General features: G+C 47.0%; 1 protein-coding gene across 10 annotated transcripts in view; it reads left to right on the top strand.

Annotated features, from left to right (window-relative positions):
• The window catches only part of ARHGEF11 (Rho guanine nucleotide exchange factor 11), a 127,123-nt gene that overhangs the window by 95,914 nt on the left and 17,058 nt on the right, over window positions 1-14,151 (top strand). For 5 of the 10 annotated variants that reach the window (XM_064282740.1, XM_064282742.1, XM_064282748.1 and 2 more), the window contains 10 exons: window positions 24-125; window positions 2,299-2,397; window positions 3,560-3,602; window positions 4,809-4,905; window positions 5,090-5,212; window positions 7,715-7,738; window positions 8,961-9,105; window positions 9,414-9,513; window positions 10,294-10,323; window positions 13,348-13,474. In XM_064282740.1, the coding sequence (XP_064138810.1) occupies window positions 24-125; window positions 2,299-2,397; window positions 3,560-3,602; window positions 4,809-4,905; window positions 5,090-5,212; window positions 7,715-7,738; window positions 8,961-9,105; window positions 9,414-9,513; window positions 10,294-10,323; window positions 13,348-13,474 (890 nt within the window). The remainder of the gene's footprint in view (window positions 1-23; window positions 126-2,298; window positions 2,398-3,559; window positions 3,603-4,808; window positions 4,906-5,089; window positions 5,213-7,714; window positions 7,739-8,960; window positions 9,106-9,413; window positions 9,514-10,293; window positions 10,324-13,347; window positions 13,475-14,151) is intronic. The other 5 variants (XM_064282743.1, XM_064282741.1, XM_064282746.1 and 2 more) reach the window with 3 other exon arrangements.

Raw genomic sequence — 14,151 nt, 5'->3', positions numbered from 1 at the left:
GTTCGCCTCCTTCTGCCTTCCAGGGCAACATCATATTCCAGGATCTTGAGAAGCTTAAGTCACGCCCAGCTCACCTGGGGGTTTTTCTGCGTTATATCCTGTCTCAGGCAGACCCCAGTCCACTGGTAAGTCAGAAGCATCGGTCTTTTTTTTTTTCTTTTTCTTAATATTTTATTGTGTTTTCTGTGAAGGTTTACACAGCAGTTTAGGTTCCCAATCAGTTTCTATGCAAGTTGTTCATTGACATAGATTATATCCTTTACAATGTGTGAACATTCTCATTACTTCCATTTTGGTTGCTCCATTTCCATTAATCTAGTTTCCCTGCCTCCTTACATTTCCATCCTTGTTTTAAAGTAATTGTTGATTTTAGAGGCTTTTCAATGGCTGATTTTTTTTTTTAATTGTACTCTAGGTGAAAGTTTATAGCTCAAGTTAATTTCTCAGACAAAAATTTATACATATATTGTTACACGTCATTGGTAGCAATCCCTATAATGTGACAGCACACTCCCCCTTTTCATGCCGGGTTTCTTGTGTCAGTTCAACCAGCTCTTGTCCCTTTCTGCCCTCTCATCCTGCCTCTGGACAGGAGTCGCCTGTTTGGTCTTGGGTATCTGATTCAACTAAGAAGCACACTCTTCACAAGTATTGTTTATGTTCTATAGTCTAGTCTAATCTTTGTCTGAAGCGTGGGCTTCAGGAGCTGTTTTAGTTCTGGGTTAACAGAGCATCTGGGGGTCATGGCTTCTGGGGTTCCTCCAGTCCCAGTCAGACCATTAAATCTGGTCTTTTTATGTGAATTTTAGCCCTGCTCCATACTTTTCTCCCACTCCGTCTAGGACTGTCTGTTGTGTTTCCTGTCGAGGTGATCACTGATGGTAGTTCTTCTACCATCTATTTCTTCTGGTCTCGGACTGATGGAGTCTCTGGTTTATGTGGCCCTTTTGTGTCTTGGGCTAATATTCCTTGTGTCTTTGGTATTCTTCATTCGCCTTTGCTCCAGGTGGGTTGGGACCAACTGATGCATCTTAGATGGCCACGCACAAGCTTTTAAGACCCCAGACGCCACTCACCAATGTGAGATGCAGAACATTTTCTTAGTAAACTTTGTTGTGCCAGCTGACTTTGATGTCCTCCGAAACCATGGTCTCCAGGCCCCAGCCCCAGTTCTTCTGTCCCTCAAAGTGTTTGGTTGTGTTCAGGAAACTTCTTAGCTTTTGCTTTAGTCCAGTTGAGAAGCATTAGTCTTGACTGAGTGCCGGCTTAGCTTGGCAAAGAGACTCTATAGCCTCTTTCCCTGTACTCTAAATGTTATAAGTCAGACCCCGGAGGGAATCTCATTTTTCACTGCCTGTGACACTGCTAACTACACCATTAGCATAGGGAGCAGAAAAAGAGCTAAGCCAGGAAAACTCATTCTCAGTGAGTTTTGGGAAGTCATCTTTGAGAAGATGGTCTTTCTAGAGTTCTCTGAATGCAAGTGGATACAGACTGATTGTGGGGAATTGAAAGAGTGGCCATTGCAAATCCACAATATTACCACAAGGAGGTTTGGCAGAGGGGCCAGGAGATGAAAGGTCTCGGAGCTGCAGGTGAAGACAAGAAGGACTGTGAGGGATGGAGGCTGAGTACCTCAGGGCAGTGCTCAGAGCAGCAGCCTTACCAACCCCTCTCATTCTGCTCAGCTGCTTACAGACAAGGGAGGTGGAAGGAGAGAGGTTGACGTCACGTTTTTCAGAATAAATTTCTGGGCTAAGGCATGGACTGGTATTTTTTCTTTCTGGGAATACCACCGTTAAAAGCCAGAATGAACATCCGTTTGTTCAACAGACATTACTGAGCACCTGTGTGTAAGTCCCAGGTGCAGTTGTCTCAGAAGCATTCCTGAATGAAGACAGGCATATCACAAAGAGAAATAAAACACAAAAACTCTTAGTAAACAAGATACAAACAAGTACAGAACACAAGTAGAGAGGGTACAGAGTTGAGGAGTGATCGTGTTGGAAGAGGGGGCGGGGGGGGTGTTATTTACCTCATGTTTCTGAAACACTCTAACCTAGTGTTTTTCATCACTTGCACTATTAACATTTTGAGCTGAAGGATTCTTTGTTAGGGACTGTCCTGTGCATTATAAGATATTTAGCCCCTGGCCTCTACCCACTAGGTGCCATTAGTAACTTTCTCCCCCAGTTGTGACAACTAAAAATGTGTCCAGACATTTCCAAATGTCCCCTGGGGGGCAAAATTGCCCCTGGTTGAGAACTACTGCTCTAACCCATTTTCTCTCTCTTCTAGCTTTTCTACTTGTGTGCAGAAGTTTATCAGCAGACAAACCCCAAAGATTCCCGAAGCTTGGGGAAAGACATCTGGAATATTTTCCTAGAGAAAAATGCGGTAAGGCACTAATAGATTGGATCATGATTTCATTATACTCTTTGGACCAGTAAGAGGCAGAGGAAAAACTAAGCAAAACATTCAGGCTTAGTGTAAACAGATTCTTAAAGAGAAGTCTTGGTTGGGAGATTAGAATTCCTAGATTCTGTTCCCAGCCCTACTTTCAAGAGATTGATCGCCTCTCTGTGCTTCTTTTGTTCCACATCTAACAAAGGTAGAGCACACATTGCTTCTCCCCAAGATGTTTGGAGAAAGAAAGAGATCTCACCAAATTCAAATTACTCTCCCCTGAGTGATCACCCTGGTTTCCTCCCACCCTCCTTCCCTTGCTCATCTCTGGGATGAAGAAACAGAGACCCAGAGACATGAGATGATCTAGATTAATGGCCAAGAGGAGAACCCAGGTTTCTGAAGCTCAGCCTGACTTGCTGTTACTGCCCAAAAACAGGCCCTGGGGGCTGAGAGGACCCTGTAGTCTTGGGACAGATGAGCACTCTGTGAGTCTGGACACAGTTGCTGGGGTCCTATTGGCATGGGCAGCACCTTTGCCTGCAGAGGGCAGTTCCCATTTTAGACTTTGTAATCTGATCATCTAAACTCATTCTGTGTTTAGCAGTGAAGTACTAGGACTAGTGAGGTTGGAAAATAAACCACTTTTTTCTTAAGGTTTTTATATTTACCCCTTAAATGGGTTGTGAATTGCTTCCTTTTGGTTATGGTGCAACCACCCCAGTGTTCAGCTATTTGGCACTCTCAAGCAAAAGCCAAAGTATTCTGCTAACTAGAAGACTAGGTCACATAGACCAGTTTTCCCTTGGGAGTGAAGGGGAGAGGAAGTCCGTCAGATAGCCTGAATTATCCCAGTTCATGTGTGGAACAGTAGCCCCCATCCATGCAGCCCGGTGTCCTTGAACGAAGACTGGAGGGACTGCATGGGCCACCCCAGGTTGTCTTCTCAGCTTGCCCTGTAGCCTCGGATCCATTTTTCAGAAACCCTGCCCTAGAATTCAGATACACAAGTTGGAGAGAGATGAGAGGAAGATGGGGTAGGTGTAGGGGAAAAAAAAAGAGGTGGTGGTATTTACAAGCCCTGTGTGATATCTCCCCCATCTCCCTGGAGCATGTGGACCTCACCACTTGCACCTACTCTTCTGTTTTTTAGCCTCTGCGAGTGAAGATCCCTGAAATGTTACAGGCTGAAATTGGTGAGTTGGCTTCTTGGTCGGTTGGTCTCCTCTTAGGGCCCGTCTTGTCCTGAGCTCTCAGGAAGCTCCAGAGGACAGAGGGGACATAGCTCCTGTTCTTGGACAACGGTACTCTAATAGGGGGAAAGAACCATGGAACGGCTCCTCCAGAACACTTCACAGCAGCTTGTGGACAAGCACAGGTGGGACGTACCACCTAGGTGCTTGTCATGGGAAGACTCTGGATATAGAGTTAAGGGGACCTGAGCTCTGGTCTCCTTTCTACCAGCCTTCTATGTGACCTCTCTGGGCTTCAGTTGGCTCACCTGTACAGAGAGAAAATTGGACTTGAACTGGAGTTCCTAAGCCTGGCCAGTCATCAGAGTTCTTGGGGAACTCTTAAAAAAAAAAAGCCCTCTGTCCATTCCACCTGCAGAGTCAGAATCTCCGAGGTTGTTCTTTGTAAGTTCCTGCTAAAAGCTGGCCCAGAATGAGGGCCCAGTAGACTAGGTGACTCCTCAGCTCCTTCCCGTTCTAAAGTCTGAGCCGAAGGGTGGCAGGGGGAGGGGGTGGTAGAGAGGCTGTCAGGCTGAGAAGTTAATCCCAGGAGGCTTTCTAGGGGGTAGAAGGTAGAAGCAGCATTTGGAAAGAGGTGGTTTACAGGCACAGATGGCAGGAGGAGGGCACAGGAGATGGGGTGAACAGAGCTTGCACAAAAGCAAAGTGAGAGTGGACCAGCCGCTCCCAGGGACTTGGCGTGGGCTGAGTAAAGCTGGGATGCAGGGACAGGAGGAGAGCCATCTTTCTTTCCATTCTGCTGGGGAGCTCGGGTTTCACAGAATGTGAAGTGTTTCAGCCTAGTGAGCTGGCCCTGGGGCACTGGAAGGGTAATGAGCCTTTCAGAGGCCTGAACTTTGATGTCAGAGGACAGCGTTTGGACACATCAAATGAGAGGGGCTTTAACCTCTCTCTTAATAGAGTGTAGAGTGTTCAGAAAACCTTCTCATCCTTGCCTTGGGACTTGGACATCAGGATTCAAGTCCTGAATTCAGGAATGACCTGGTAGGCCCAGGCCTCCACTTTCTTCAGGCTGACAGGGACCAGAAAGCCAGCCCCTCCTCCCATGCCACAGTGAGCTGCAGTGCTTTGAGGAGCCCAACACAGGCGACCTCCTCCTCATCCCCCCACACCCTACTCCATGCTGTCTTCTCTCACCTGCCATGGCAGACTTGCGCCTGCGGAACAGTGAGGACATCCGCAGCGTCCTCTGTGAAGCCCAGGAGGCAGCCATGCCAGAGATCCAGGAGCAGATCCATGACTACAGGTTTGCCCAGCTCTCCGCCCCCCTGTTCTCTTTCCCCCTCACCCCTCTATCTCTTCGTCCTTTTCTATCCCTCTGTGATGTGTGGGTATCTCCTGTTAGTGCGTCTGTTTGTCTCACTCTTTCTGGGTGTCTGTTCCTAGAGTATTTGTGTACATTTGTTGCTTTCTCTGTCTCTCTGGGTTAGAACAAAGCGTACTCTGGGACTGGGCAGCCTGTATGGTGAAAACGACCTGCTGGACCTGGATGGGGACCCTCTACGAGAGCGCCAGGTGGCCGAGAAGCAGCTGGCTGCCCTTGGAGATATTTTGTGAGTCTCCAGTCCCACCCCCTCCCCATGAACAGGCTGAGGAGATTAACATATGTTGTGGATTTATCTTCTAGCCTCTCTCTCTTCCATTTCTTCCGATTATCCTTCCTCTGAAAGATGAGGAGAGTCGTGCCTTCCTACTGCTCCCTCACGCTGAGGGCCACCTGTATTTGAAGGAAGTTGCAGAGCCTAGAGCTCCTTACAGTAAGCTGGTGGTTTTGACAAACCACAGGCTCCAGGCAGAGTGAGCTTGTTGCTTCCCCTTTCTAGCCCTCTTCCCAACCTTCCTCCCTTCCTGCCCTCAGACCGTACCTGACACTGACTGTGAGACCAGCACTGTGAGTCTTCTAGTGGCTGAAGTTCCTTAGGAGGCAGATAGAACTGGCTTAAGGGAAATTGAGCCATTTTTGCTAATCACATCAAGAAACTAAACTAACTTAGTAAGGAGCTCTGGCACAGCTACTTTGGTTACATTTTTCCAGTCCCATTTTCTAAGGGATCACCGGCGCCAGTGATGCAAGTCCTAGCATCAGAGACTTTGTTGGGGACCCTCCCAGGTTTGGAGGTAGGAGACAATGGAGGTTTTAGCTCTCAATAACTGCTTCTCCATGAAGTAGCTGTGTGATTTTGATCAAGCCATTTCTACCTGGGCCTCATCTATAAAATGACAAAGGTTGGACTAGATGGTCTCTGTAGTGTCTAATAGCTGATATTTCAACTCAGCACATTTTTACGGAGTTCCCCTGCTGTACGCCAAACACTGTCCCAGGCTCTTGGGATACATTAGTGAAAAAAACCCTTCTTTCCCTGTGGAGCACCCGTTATAGTGGGAAGAGACAGCAATATACAAGAAATAGTCAATTATGTAGGATGTAGAGAATAATAAGTGCTGGGGTCGGGGGGGAATGGAGCGGGATGAGGAGGGTCAGGAGTACCAGCACCAGTGGGTTGCGATTTTAAATCGGGTGATCAGGGTGAGCCTCGTGGAGAAAATGACACTTGAGCAGTTGAGGAAAGTGAGGGCATTCTCCTTGAAGACACCTGGAGGAAGAACATCCCGGGCAGAGGGAACAGCTAGGGCAAAGTAGGAATGTGCCTGACCTATCGGAGGCTAGAGCAGGTTGAGAAAGTAGGTGGTAAAGTCGGGTAACAGAAGGGGCGGTGGCAGAGAGCCTTGGGGGACTATCATAAGGACTTTGGTTTTTACTCAGTGAATGGGGAGCCATTGGAGCTGTGTGAGCCTGGATTGTGGGCAGAGGGTGGTGGGAGAGCAAGGTAGATTAGTTAGCAGACTGTTACAGGAATCTAGGTAAAAGATGGCGGACACTTGGGCCAGAGCAGTAGGAGTGGAGGTTGTGAAAGGAGGCCAGATTCTAGGTTCATGTTGACAGTAGCACCAGTAGGAGCGTTTCATGGGGTGTGAGAGAAAGAGAAGAGTCGAGGAAAACACCAGCTTTTGTTACCTGAGCTACTAAAAGGATGGAGGCACCGTCAGCGGAGGTCAAGGTGACTACCCGTGGAGCAGTTCTGTGGTTGAAAGTGGCTTTGGCTTTGAACATGTTAAATTTGAGATCTTTTTTCGACATCAGACTGGAGATTTCAGTAGGCAACTGTTCGTACAAATCTGGGCTCCGATAAGAGATCTGGGCTGGAGATGTGACTAGGTGAGCTCACCCAGGGAGTGAATATCCTTTGAAAACTTAACCCTCGTACTTGGACCTGGAACACCAGCCAAGCCTTGAATCCTTCTGGGCCTTAGTTTCCCCAGCTGTCAGAAGACAGTAATCATCCCCAGCACTCCAGGGGCGTAGATAAGACCTGACTGAGACTTTGGAGATTTGTAGGTACCACAGAATTAAATGGGATTATTATTGATAGCATAGGCACCCCCCTTGTAGTGATTTCTGCTTAAAGCAGTGAAGCTTATTATCATAAATTGAGGATGATAACAACACCCACCTGGTGGGTTATCATGAGAATTAGAGTTCATAGAGGTAAACAGCTTAGAATAGTGCATGGGTAAGCACTCAGATATTAGCTGTTGCTACCGTTTTCTCCTCTTTTCTCTTTCAGTCAGGCCTCCAAGTATTATCTGTGCTCTCTCACCTTCTTTCTCTTGCCTCAGTGTCAGCCCAAACCTCCTAATTTAGTTCTAGGTGAATACAGACAGAAGCCTCTTCCTCCATAATAACTTCAGAGGCTGAAACAGATACCAGCCAAGAGGCCACGTTTGCCACATTGCCCTTCCTTTTAGCTAAAAGGACACCATCAACAAAACCCTGTGCAAGTAGAATTCCTCGAGGCCATGAGAACTGTCACCCCCCGAGCCCCCAGCAGGTTCCAGGACTGTGACCAGGAGCCTAAATGTGACATTTTATCATACTCCTCTTCTCCCATCAACCCTCCCTTCCTCCAAGAAAGAACTTACCCTCTCCCAGTCTCCGCACAGGCGAATGAGCCTGTCTTTGCAGTCTGAGTCATCTTTCCTTTCTGTTATTCCAGGTCCAAGTACGAGGAAGACAGGAGGTAAGTGAGCTTGTGGTCCATTTGCAGCTTTCAAGTGGGAGGGAGTAGCTATGGTAATAGCTGATCGGAATAGCTGTTGTGCTTTCCAGCTCAGCTAATCACAGGGGAGTACCTAGCATTGTGGGACCATATAGAACCCTGGTCTGTCCAAGTTTAGTTCCCAGGTGTCTGTATAACTGTAGCCCAGTGGGATCATAGATGCCACTCCTGATGCTGGGACTAGCCAGCACTCTCCCTAAGCTCAGGGACCAGCCTGGGGAAGCAGATCTGTCCTGCAGTGTGAAAGCACCAAGCTTCCATAGCCCCAACATTCCCATACCTGGTTTCCTCTTTTCCACCCAGATTAGCCCTGTGTCTCCCTTCTCACTCCTTCCCCCTAAGCCACTTACAGAAGGAACAATGATAGTGGAATCAGCCTTGCGTTGGCTGCACCTACAGAAGGGAGCTGGTGCAGCACTTTTCCTCTCTTGGCAAGTGTTGGTGTTTTTTACAGCCTATATACGTATCTCACTGGCTCTCACCAGCTGCTGTTAAAATGAGTGCTCATTCCCTGAGCATGCACATTTAATAAGGAAAAGAAGGTGGGGTGAGAAGTCTCTTTCAGAGGAAAATAAAGCCAGGGCTGAAGCATTTGCTGCATTGAATTCACAAAGTGGATAATCTGTCTGCAGAATTGAGAGCCAAATACATTTTTAAGCACAGGGCTCTGGACAGTGTCATTTGTGGCAATTGGAAGCTATCTGACAGCTCCTTTCCATCTCTTTTTCCTCTTTGTACTGGGATGAGAGGGTGGTGAAGGCAGTGTGCCTTGGCAGAGTCAGGGATGGGCATTTCTCCCCATCCCCCACCACATACACACAGTTGCACATTTGCCTGGTGATATAAGCTGTAGACCTCAAACCATCCTCCAGGTCTACCTGTGGCTGGACCAGTCAGAGGAGTTATATTAGCTTACATTTTAGGGAATTGGCACGTCCTTCCACTGACCACCATCCTCTCAATAGGAGGGGCTCTGCCAAGACTTTGAGCCAGTTTCTGCCTGCTGTCCTGTTTGATTATTCTAAACTGACCTTTGAATACCCTGGCCCCTTAGCTACCTCTTCCCTACTCTACCAGGCAGCGGTCATGAGATTGTTTGGAACAGGGTTCTGGCCTTTCCACCTGCCAGAGGGGCATATAACTCAAGCTTTCTGGTTCACGATACATGGTTCCTCTCTCACAGTGCCCCCATGGACTTTGCCCTCAATACCTACATGAGCTATGCTGGGATCCGCCTTCGAGAGGCACGACCTTCCAACCCAGCTGAAAAGGCCCAGTCTGCTCCTGACAAGGACAAATGGCTACCCTTCTTCCCGAAGACCAAGAAGGTGACAGAGCTACCATAAAAGTGTTCTCTTGGTGCCGTTCTCTGCAGCGAGCAGCCTGGGAAAGCCATTGTGCAGTAGCTAGCTACAGCCCTACACCTTTGTGTGTGGAGTCAGTGAGAATCCCCAGACAAGAGTAGCTCACTCTCCCTGCCTCAAACCCAGGCCAGAAGTAAAACTGCTAGTTAGAGTAGAAGCATGAGCCCGCGTTCCAGTTACTGTTAGTGCCCGTCTTGGGGGTGGTGGCAGAGTGATTGTGGCCAAGTCTGGGTATTGGGACCTCTTCCAAACCCCCCTGTCTCCTGTCTCAGCAGAGCAGCAATTCCAAGAAAGAAAAGGATGCCTTGGAGGACAAGAAGCGAAACCCCATCCTCAAATACATTGGGAAGCCCAAAAACTCTTCCCAGAGCAGTGAGTATTTGGGAGGCAGCAGCCTGGGCATTCTTTAGGCAGGGACCTCAGCCCCCTTACAGCACCCTCGCATACCAGTGTGCTGGCGAGGTCCTTCCTGTGCTCCTGGGAGCCACAGGCCCAAACTCTGAGCCTGCGGTTTCCCATCAGTACTGTCACTTTCTCCACTTGCCACCTGCGGTGCAGGCTCTGCCTAGAAGTCCATGCCTGTCCCTGGGTCTTAGGCTAGGGGCCAGTTGTAGCTACTGAGCCGCTGTGGCCGGACTACTTCCCCCTTGGTAAAGATTGTTGACAGTAAATCTGCCCTTTCACCTTCATCTAGGAGATTCATCTTTACTGAGCTCCTGTGAGTTGGGAGCAATTAGGGACCCTTGATGGGAACTTTGAGTTACTATTAAGCAGAACAAGGTAGGCGGGAATGGGTGACAGGTTAAGGACCCAGAGGTTCCCTAGTGGCATCAGTTACCCAAAACTCAATTGATCCTAGAATTGATCTCTTCCCAGCTCTGTGTTATTTGTCTGGAAATTGTTGCTGCCCCCCCCAGTCAGTGTCTTAAGTCCCCGGTTTTTGTGGAAACCTGTGAAGGGCTGTGGGATGGGCCTGCTGCCTTTTCTGAAGCTGCCTTGCGTGGGAGGGGACAGGAGGGGGCTCTCGTAGATCAGCCCTGGTTTTTGCCACTACTTTTCATTTTCTGGCTTGGTATAATTTTTATTTTGACTCTTGAAACATTAATTTGACTTTCCATGGTTTACTTTTGTTTTTGTTTGTTTTTCTTTTAGCATTTCATATTCCCTTGTCCCCTGTGGAAGGTAAAAGGACCATTTTCTTTGGGTTTTTCTTTGTGTTAGCATTGAGTTTCCATTTCCCAAATCTTTTCTTCCCTTTTCCTGCTTCATCATCTCCTTCTAATCTGTCCCTCTTCCCGCCCCGTTCCTCCTTCCTGCCGTTTCTCTTATACTTCCCTTTATGTTGCTAAAGCTGCTCTGACAAACCCACTCCCAGGGGGCTCCCAGGGGACACTCCTGCCCCCAGGTAAAGCTGTCTTAGTGGTTCTGGTAAAGGCCAGCCTTCTTGGCCTTCTGTTAATTTTCCCACAGCCTAAGGGCTTTTTTTTTTTTTTTTTTTTTTCCAATCCTATCAGCCCTCCATGGGTCAGCTTCCAGAGGCTCAGGGCTCTGTGTAATAAATAAGGAAAACCTTCACAAACTGAAATATCCTTTAGTAAAGCAGAAGTCACTCAGACTTTTGTTTTCAGTCAAAATAATAATGAAAATCATCATTTTTTCAAAGTTATGTGTTTTTTAATAAATTGGTGGGTCTCTAACAGTTTTTCTTTTGGATATTTTTGTTTATAGTAGTACCTCCATCTCTTTGCCAGCACTGTATAACTAGCAACAGTTAAACAAGAGTGACTAAAAATATATTTTAAAGCGCCTAATAACTTCTAGAATCTATGTATTTTATATATATATATATATAATATACATACATTCACCCACAAGAAGCTTAGAGCTTAGATTAAAAGGTCACAAAATTGGACAAGCAAGTCTCCCATCACTGAGGTCCATATGCATACGATGAGGTGATTAACACATATTTTAGGTTCTCTCTGCTTCCATAAAGATTATAGCCCAGAAAACCCTATGGGGCAGTTCTACTCTGTTGCATAGGGTCACTGTGAGTCAGATATCGACTCAGTGGCACCTAACAACAACAGTAATAAAGACAGAGATAGCAGTGGGATGCAATCAGGAAGTTATTCAGTTGATAACATTTATTTTATGTAAGAGTGGCAATTAAAAATATCATTATCTTCAAAATTATTATAAACTCCCAGACTCATTATACCATTTGAAACGATAAAAATAATTACTGAAACAAATGTTTATAAAACTTTTTTTTTTTTTTTAGCATGCATGACCTTGAAATCCAGGCCCTTAATTCTTAACATATACTTCTCACCCTCCTGTCCAAAGCCTGCATGAGGCAAACAGCAGGCTAAGGTGACTGGGCACCCCTGACTGAGCTGCTTGCTTTTTGCCAGCCTGAAAGGTGATAGGAATGCCCGGGTTGTCGTTGTTAATCCCAGGGGCAGGATAAGGATGCTGGGTACCCCCCACCCCTACTCTTTGAGTCAGGTCTTTCCATTGTGATTACATGATTTGGTTTGGGATTCTAAAATTCCCAGACCTCAGACAAATTAGTATTCATACCTGAAGACCCACCTCCGCATCAAGAGTTCTTGCCATTTACGATCATCAGCAATTATCTCTGTTTATTAGTGAAAGTACTCAATTGTCAGTGGCATAAATTCACTTTCATTTCATTTCATTTGTCATTCAGAGAATGGACGAAATGGGGCAAAAGCTACCAGTGAAACTCTGCTCTTTTAAAATAACATGTTCCTTCCTACCTGGTGTTTCCCGTTACTCTGGGTCGTTCAGTTATACCAGATTTCAGGGTCACACCAGAGTCTTGGCATAGTTAGTCTGAGTATAGCCCGAAAATGACTCGGTATTTTCCAAGCAGTCCGGGGAGAAGGAGCAGTGGACTCAGCCGGTGGCTTTTGGTCATAGGATGTTCCCAGGCTCCCACATCACCCCCATTCAGGAAGGCTCAGGCTGCAGAGCTGAGCCTGACCCCTGCATTTGTCCCAAGGCCCAGATAGACCTTCAGTTTGGGACAGATCTGCTCCTAATCTCTAAAATGATGTAAGTTTGTGTATATAGATACAACGGAGTAAAAGGTTCTCTCAAGTCATGGACGGGCGACATCCTGGTTAGGATCAGGACCTAGACCCCTGGGTATTTATTTTGCTTCTCCGATCTCACTTCTCCTTCCCCTTGGTTTCCAGCAGAGCAGTGTTCCTAGCCCAGCCCCTCTTCTGCTGTCACTGGACCCAGAGTAAACTAGTTGACATGAGAGCTGGTGGACCCCTGGGTCTGCGTTTTTCTCACCAGGGTCTCTAAGTGGCATCTCATGTGCCTTTTCACTGTCTCACCTGCCCACTCTGTTTCTTTGAACAAGAACAACTCTATTTTGTCTTAGCTTTGAAAAGGGGCTGGAATTTGAATGCCAGAGAGTGACAGTTCTCCCTTCTTCCTTGTGGGTCGTCCCTCATTGGTAATAGAGGCCTGAATCTTTAATGATGGAGACGAGAGGGGGAAAGAAAGACTAGGAAGCGGAATCAGGAGAAAAAAAACAGAAGTAATGAACTAAAAGTAACACCAAAAACCAAACCCATTGCTGTCGAGTCAATTCCAACTCATAGCAACTGTATAGGACAGAGTAGAACTGGTGCATAGGGTTTCCAAGGAGCACCTGGTGGATTCTAACTGCCCGCTTTTTAGTTAGCAGCCGATCTCTTAACCACTGCTCCACCAGGGCTCCAAAGTTGTTTTTTTTTAATGCCTGACATAATTTGGCAACATGGCCAGCTTGCATGTAGGTATGCTTTTGGTCATCCTGGCTTTTTTTTTTTTTTAAACCTGTATGTGAATCTTAGGGAAAATCTAGTCATAGTTTTTAAGCAAAACTGTCATTGTAATAAAGAATGTGAGAGCCAAAAGAAACCTCCATAGAAAATGTACATCCAAACCCTCGCCCTTTGTGTACAAGGAAGCTGAGACCAGAAAGCTAGAGTGACTACCCAGGGCTACAAGCGTATTAGTAGAAGAGCCGGGATTAGAACCCACACCCCCTGATTCTTTGTCCCATGCTGTTCTCATCATGCTTGCTCATCGCTTTGTCTTTTGGGCCACAGGGGAGTGAAGCTGTGAGGAGTTGTCCCTGAACAGAAAACAGAGCATCCTTCATTTTCTTTTTGCTTCTAGTCAAACCAGGGAATGTAAGGAACATCATTCAGCATTTTGAGAACAACCAGCAGTATGACGCCCCAGAGCCTGGGACGCAGCGGCTCTCAACAGGAAGCTTTCCTGAGGACCTGCTGGAGGGTGACAGGTAGCAGTGGCTGGCTTGGGCTTGCAGGCTGCCTGAGGGGTGCGTGCGCAAGGTTTGGAGCTAGGGTTTTAATTTCAGCGACATTACTCCTTCCTGCTAGGCTATAAAGTTGCCACCGAAGGACTTTGTCTCCCCCAGGAACTTCAGGAGAAGACACACTATGTGTTGTGTATCAGGCCGACTGGGAGAGCAGGCAGGACCCCTGATGTTCCAGCCCAGGGGCTGCATGCTTTTAAGATGTCCTCTGGATCCATCCCTTAGCTATTAGCAGCCTCCCTCCCAAGAATGAGCTAGTTATATTCTAAAGCAGCTAACCAGGAAGTCCTAAAGGACAAGAATAGAGAAGACAGACTTTGGAGAGGGATGAAAAGGAGTCCTGGGAAATAAAAGACCCAGGCAGACAAAACCTTAGCCTGCCTGTAAAGAAGAGAGCTCAAGATGAGGTTCTCCTTCTTGAGTCCTAAAGGCGAACAGTGTCAGGGGGCCACCAGATATCCCACTCAGTAAAGACATACCAAGTTGATTGATTCAAAACAAACTCTTCCCTTTTTGAGAAGAAAGGAGGGAATTGAGACTATGGCATCTCTCGTACTATCCATCTTTGGTCAGGCTCTAACTAGAAATCCTTCCCTGGTATTGAAACATACTCTTGGACTGGCTCGCTCTTTACTGTGGCA

The sequence above is a fragment of the Loxodonta africana genome, chromosome 3, assembly GCF_030014295.1.
Source record: "Loxodonta africana isolate mLoxAfr1 chromosome 3, mLoxAfr1.hap2, whole genome shotgun sequence".
In the NCBI taxonomy this organism is placed as follows: Eukaryota; Metazoa; Chordata; class Mammalia; order Proboscidea; family Elephantidae; genus Loxodonta; species Loxodonta africana.
This window is presented reverse-complemented; position numbering and strand designations above follow the sequence as displayed.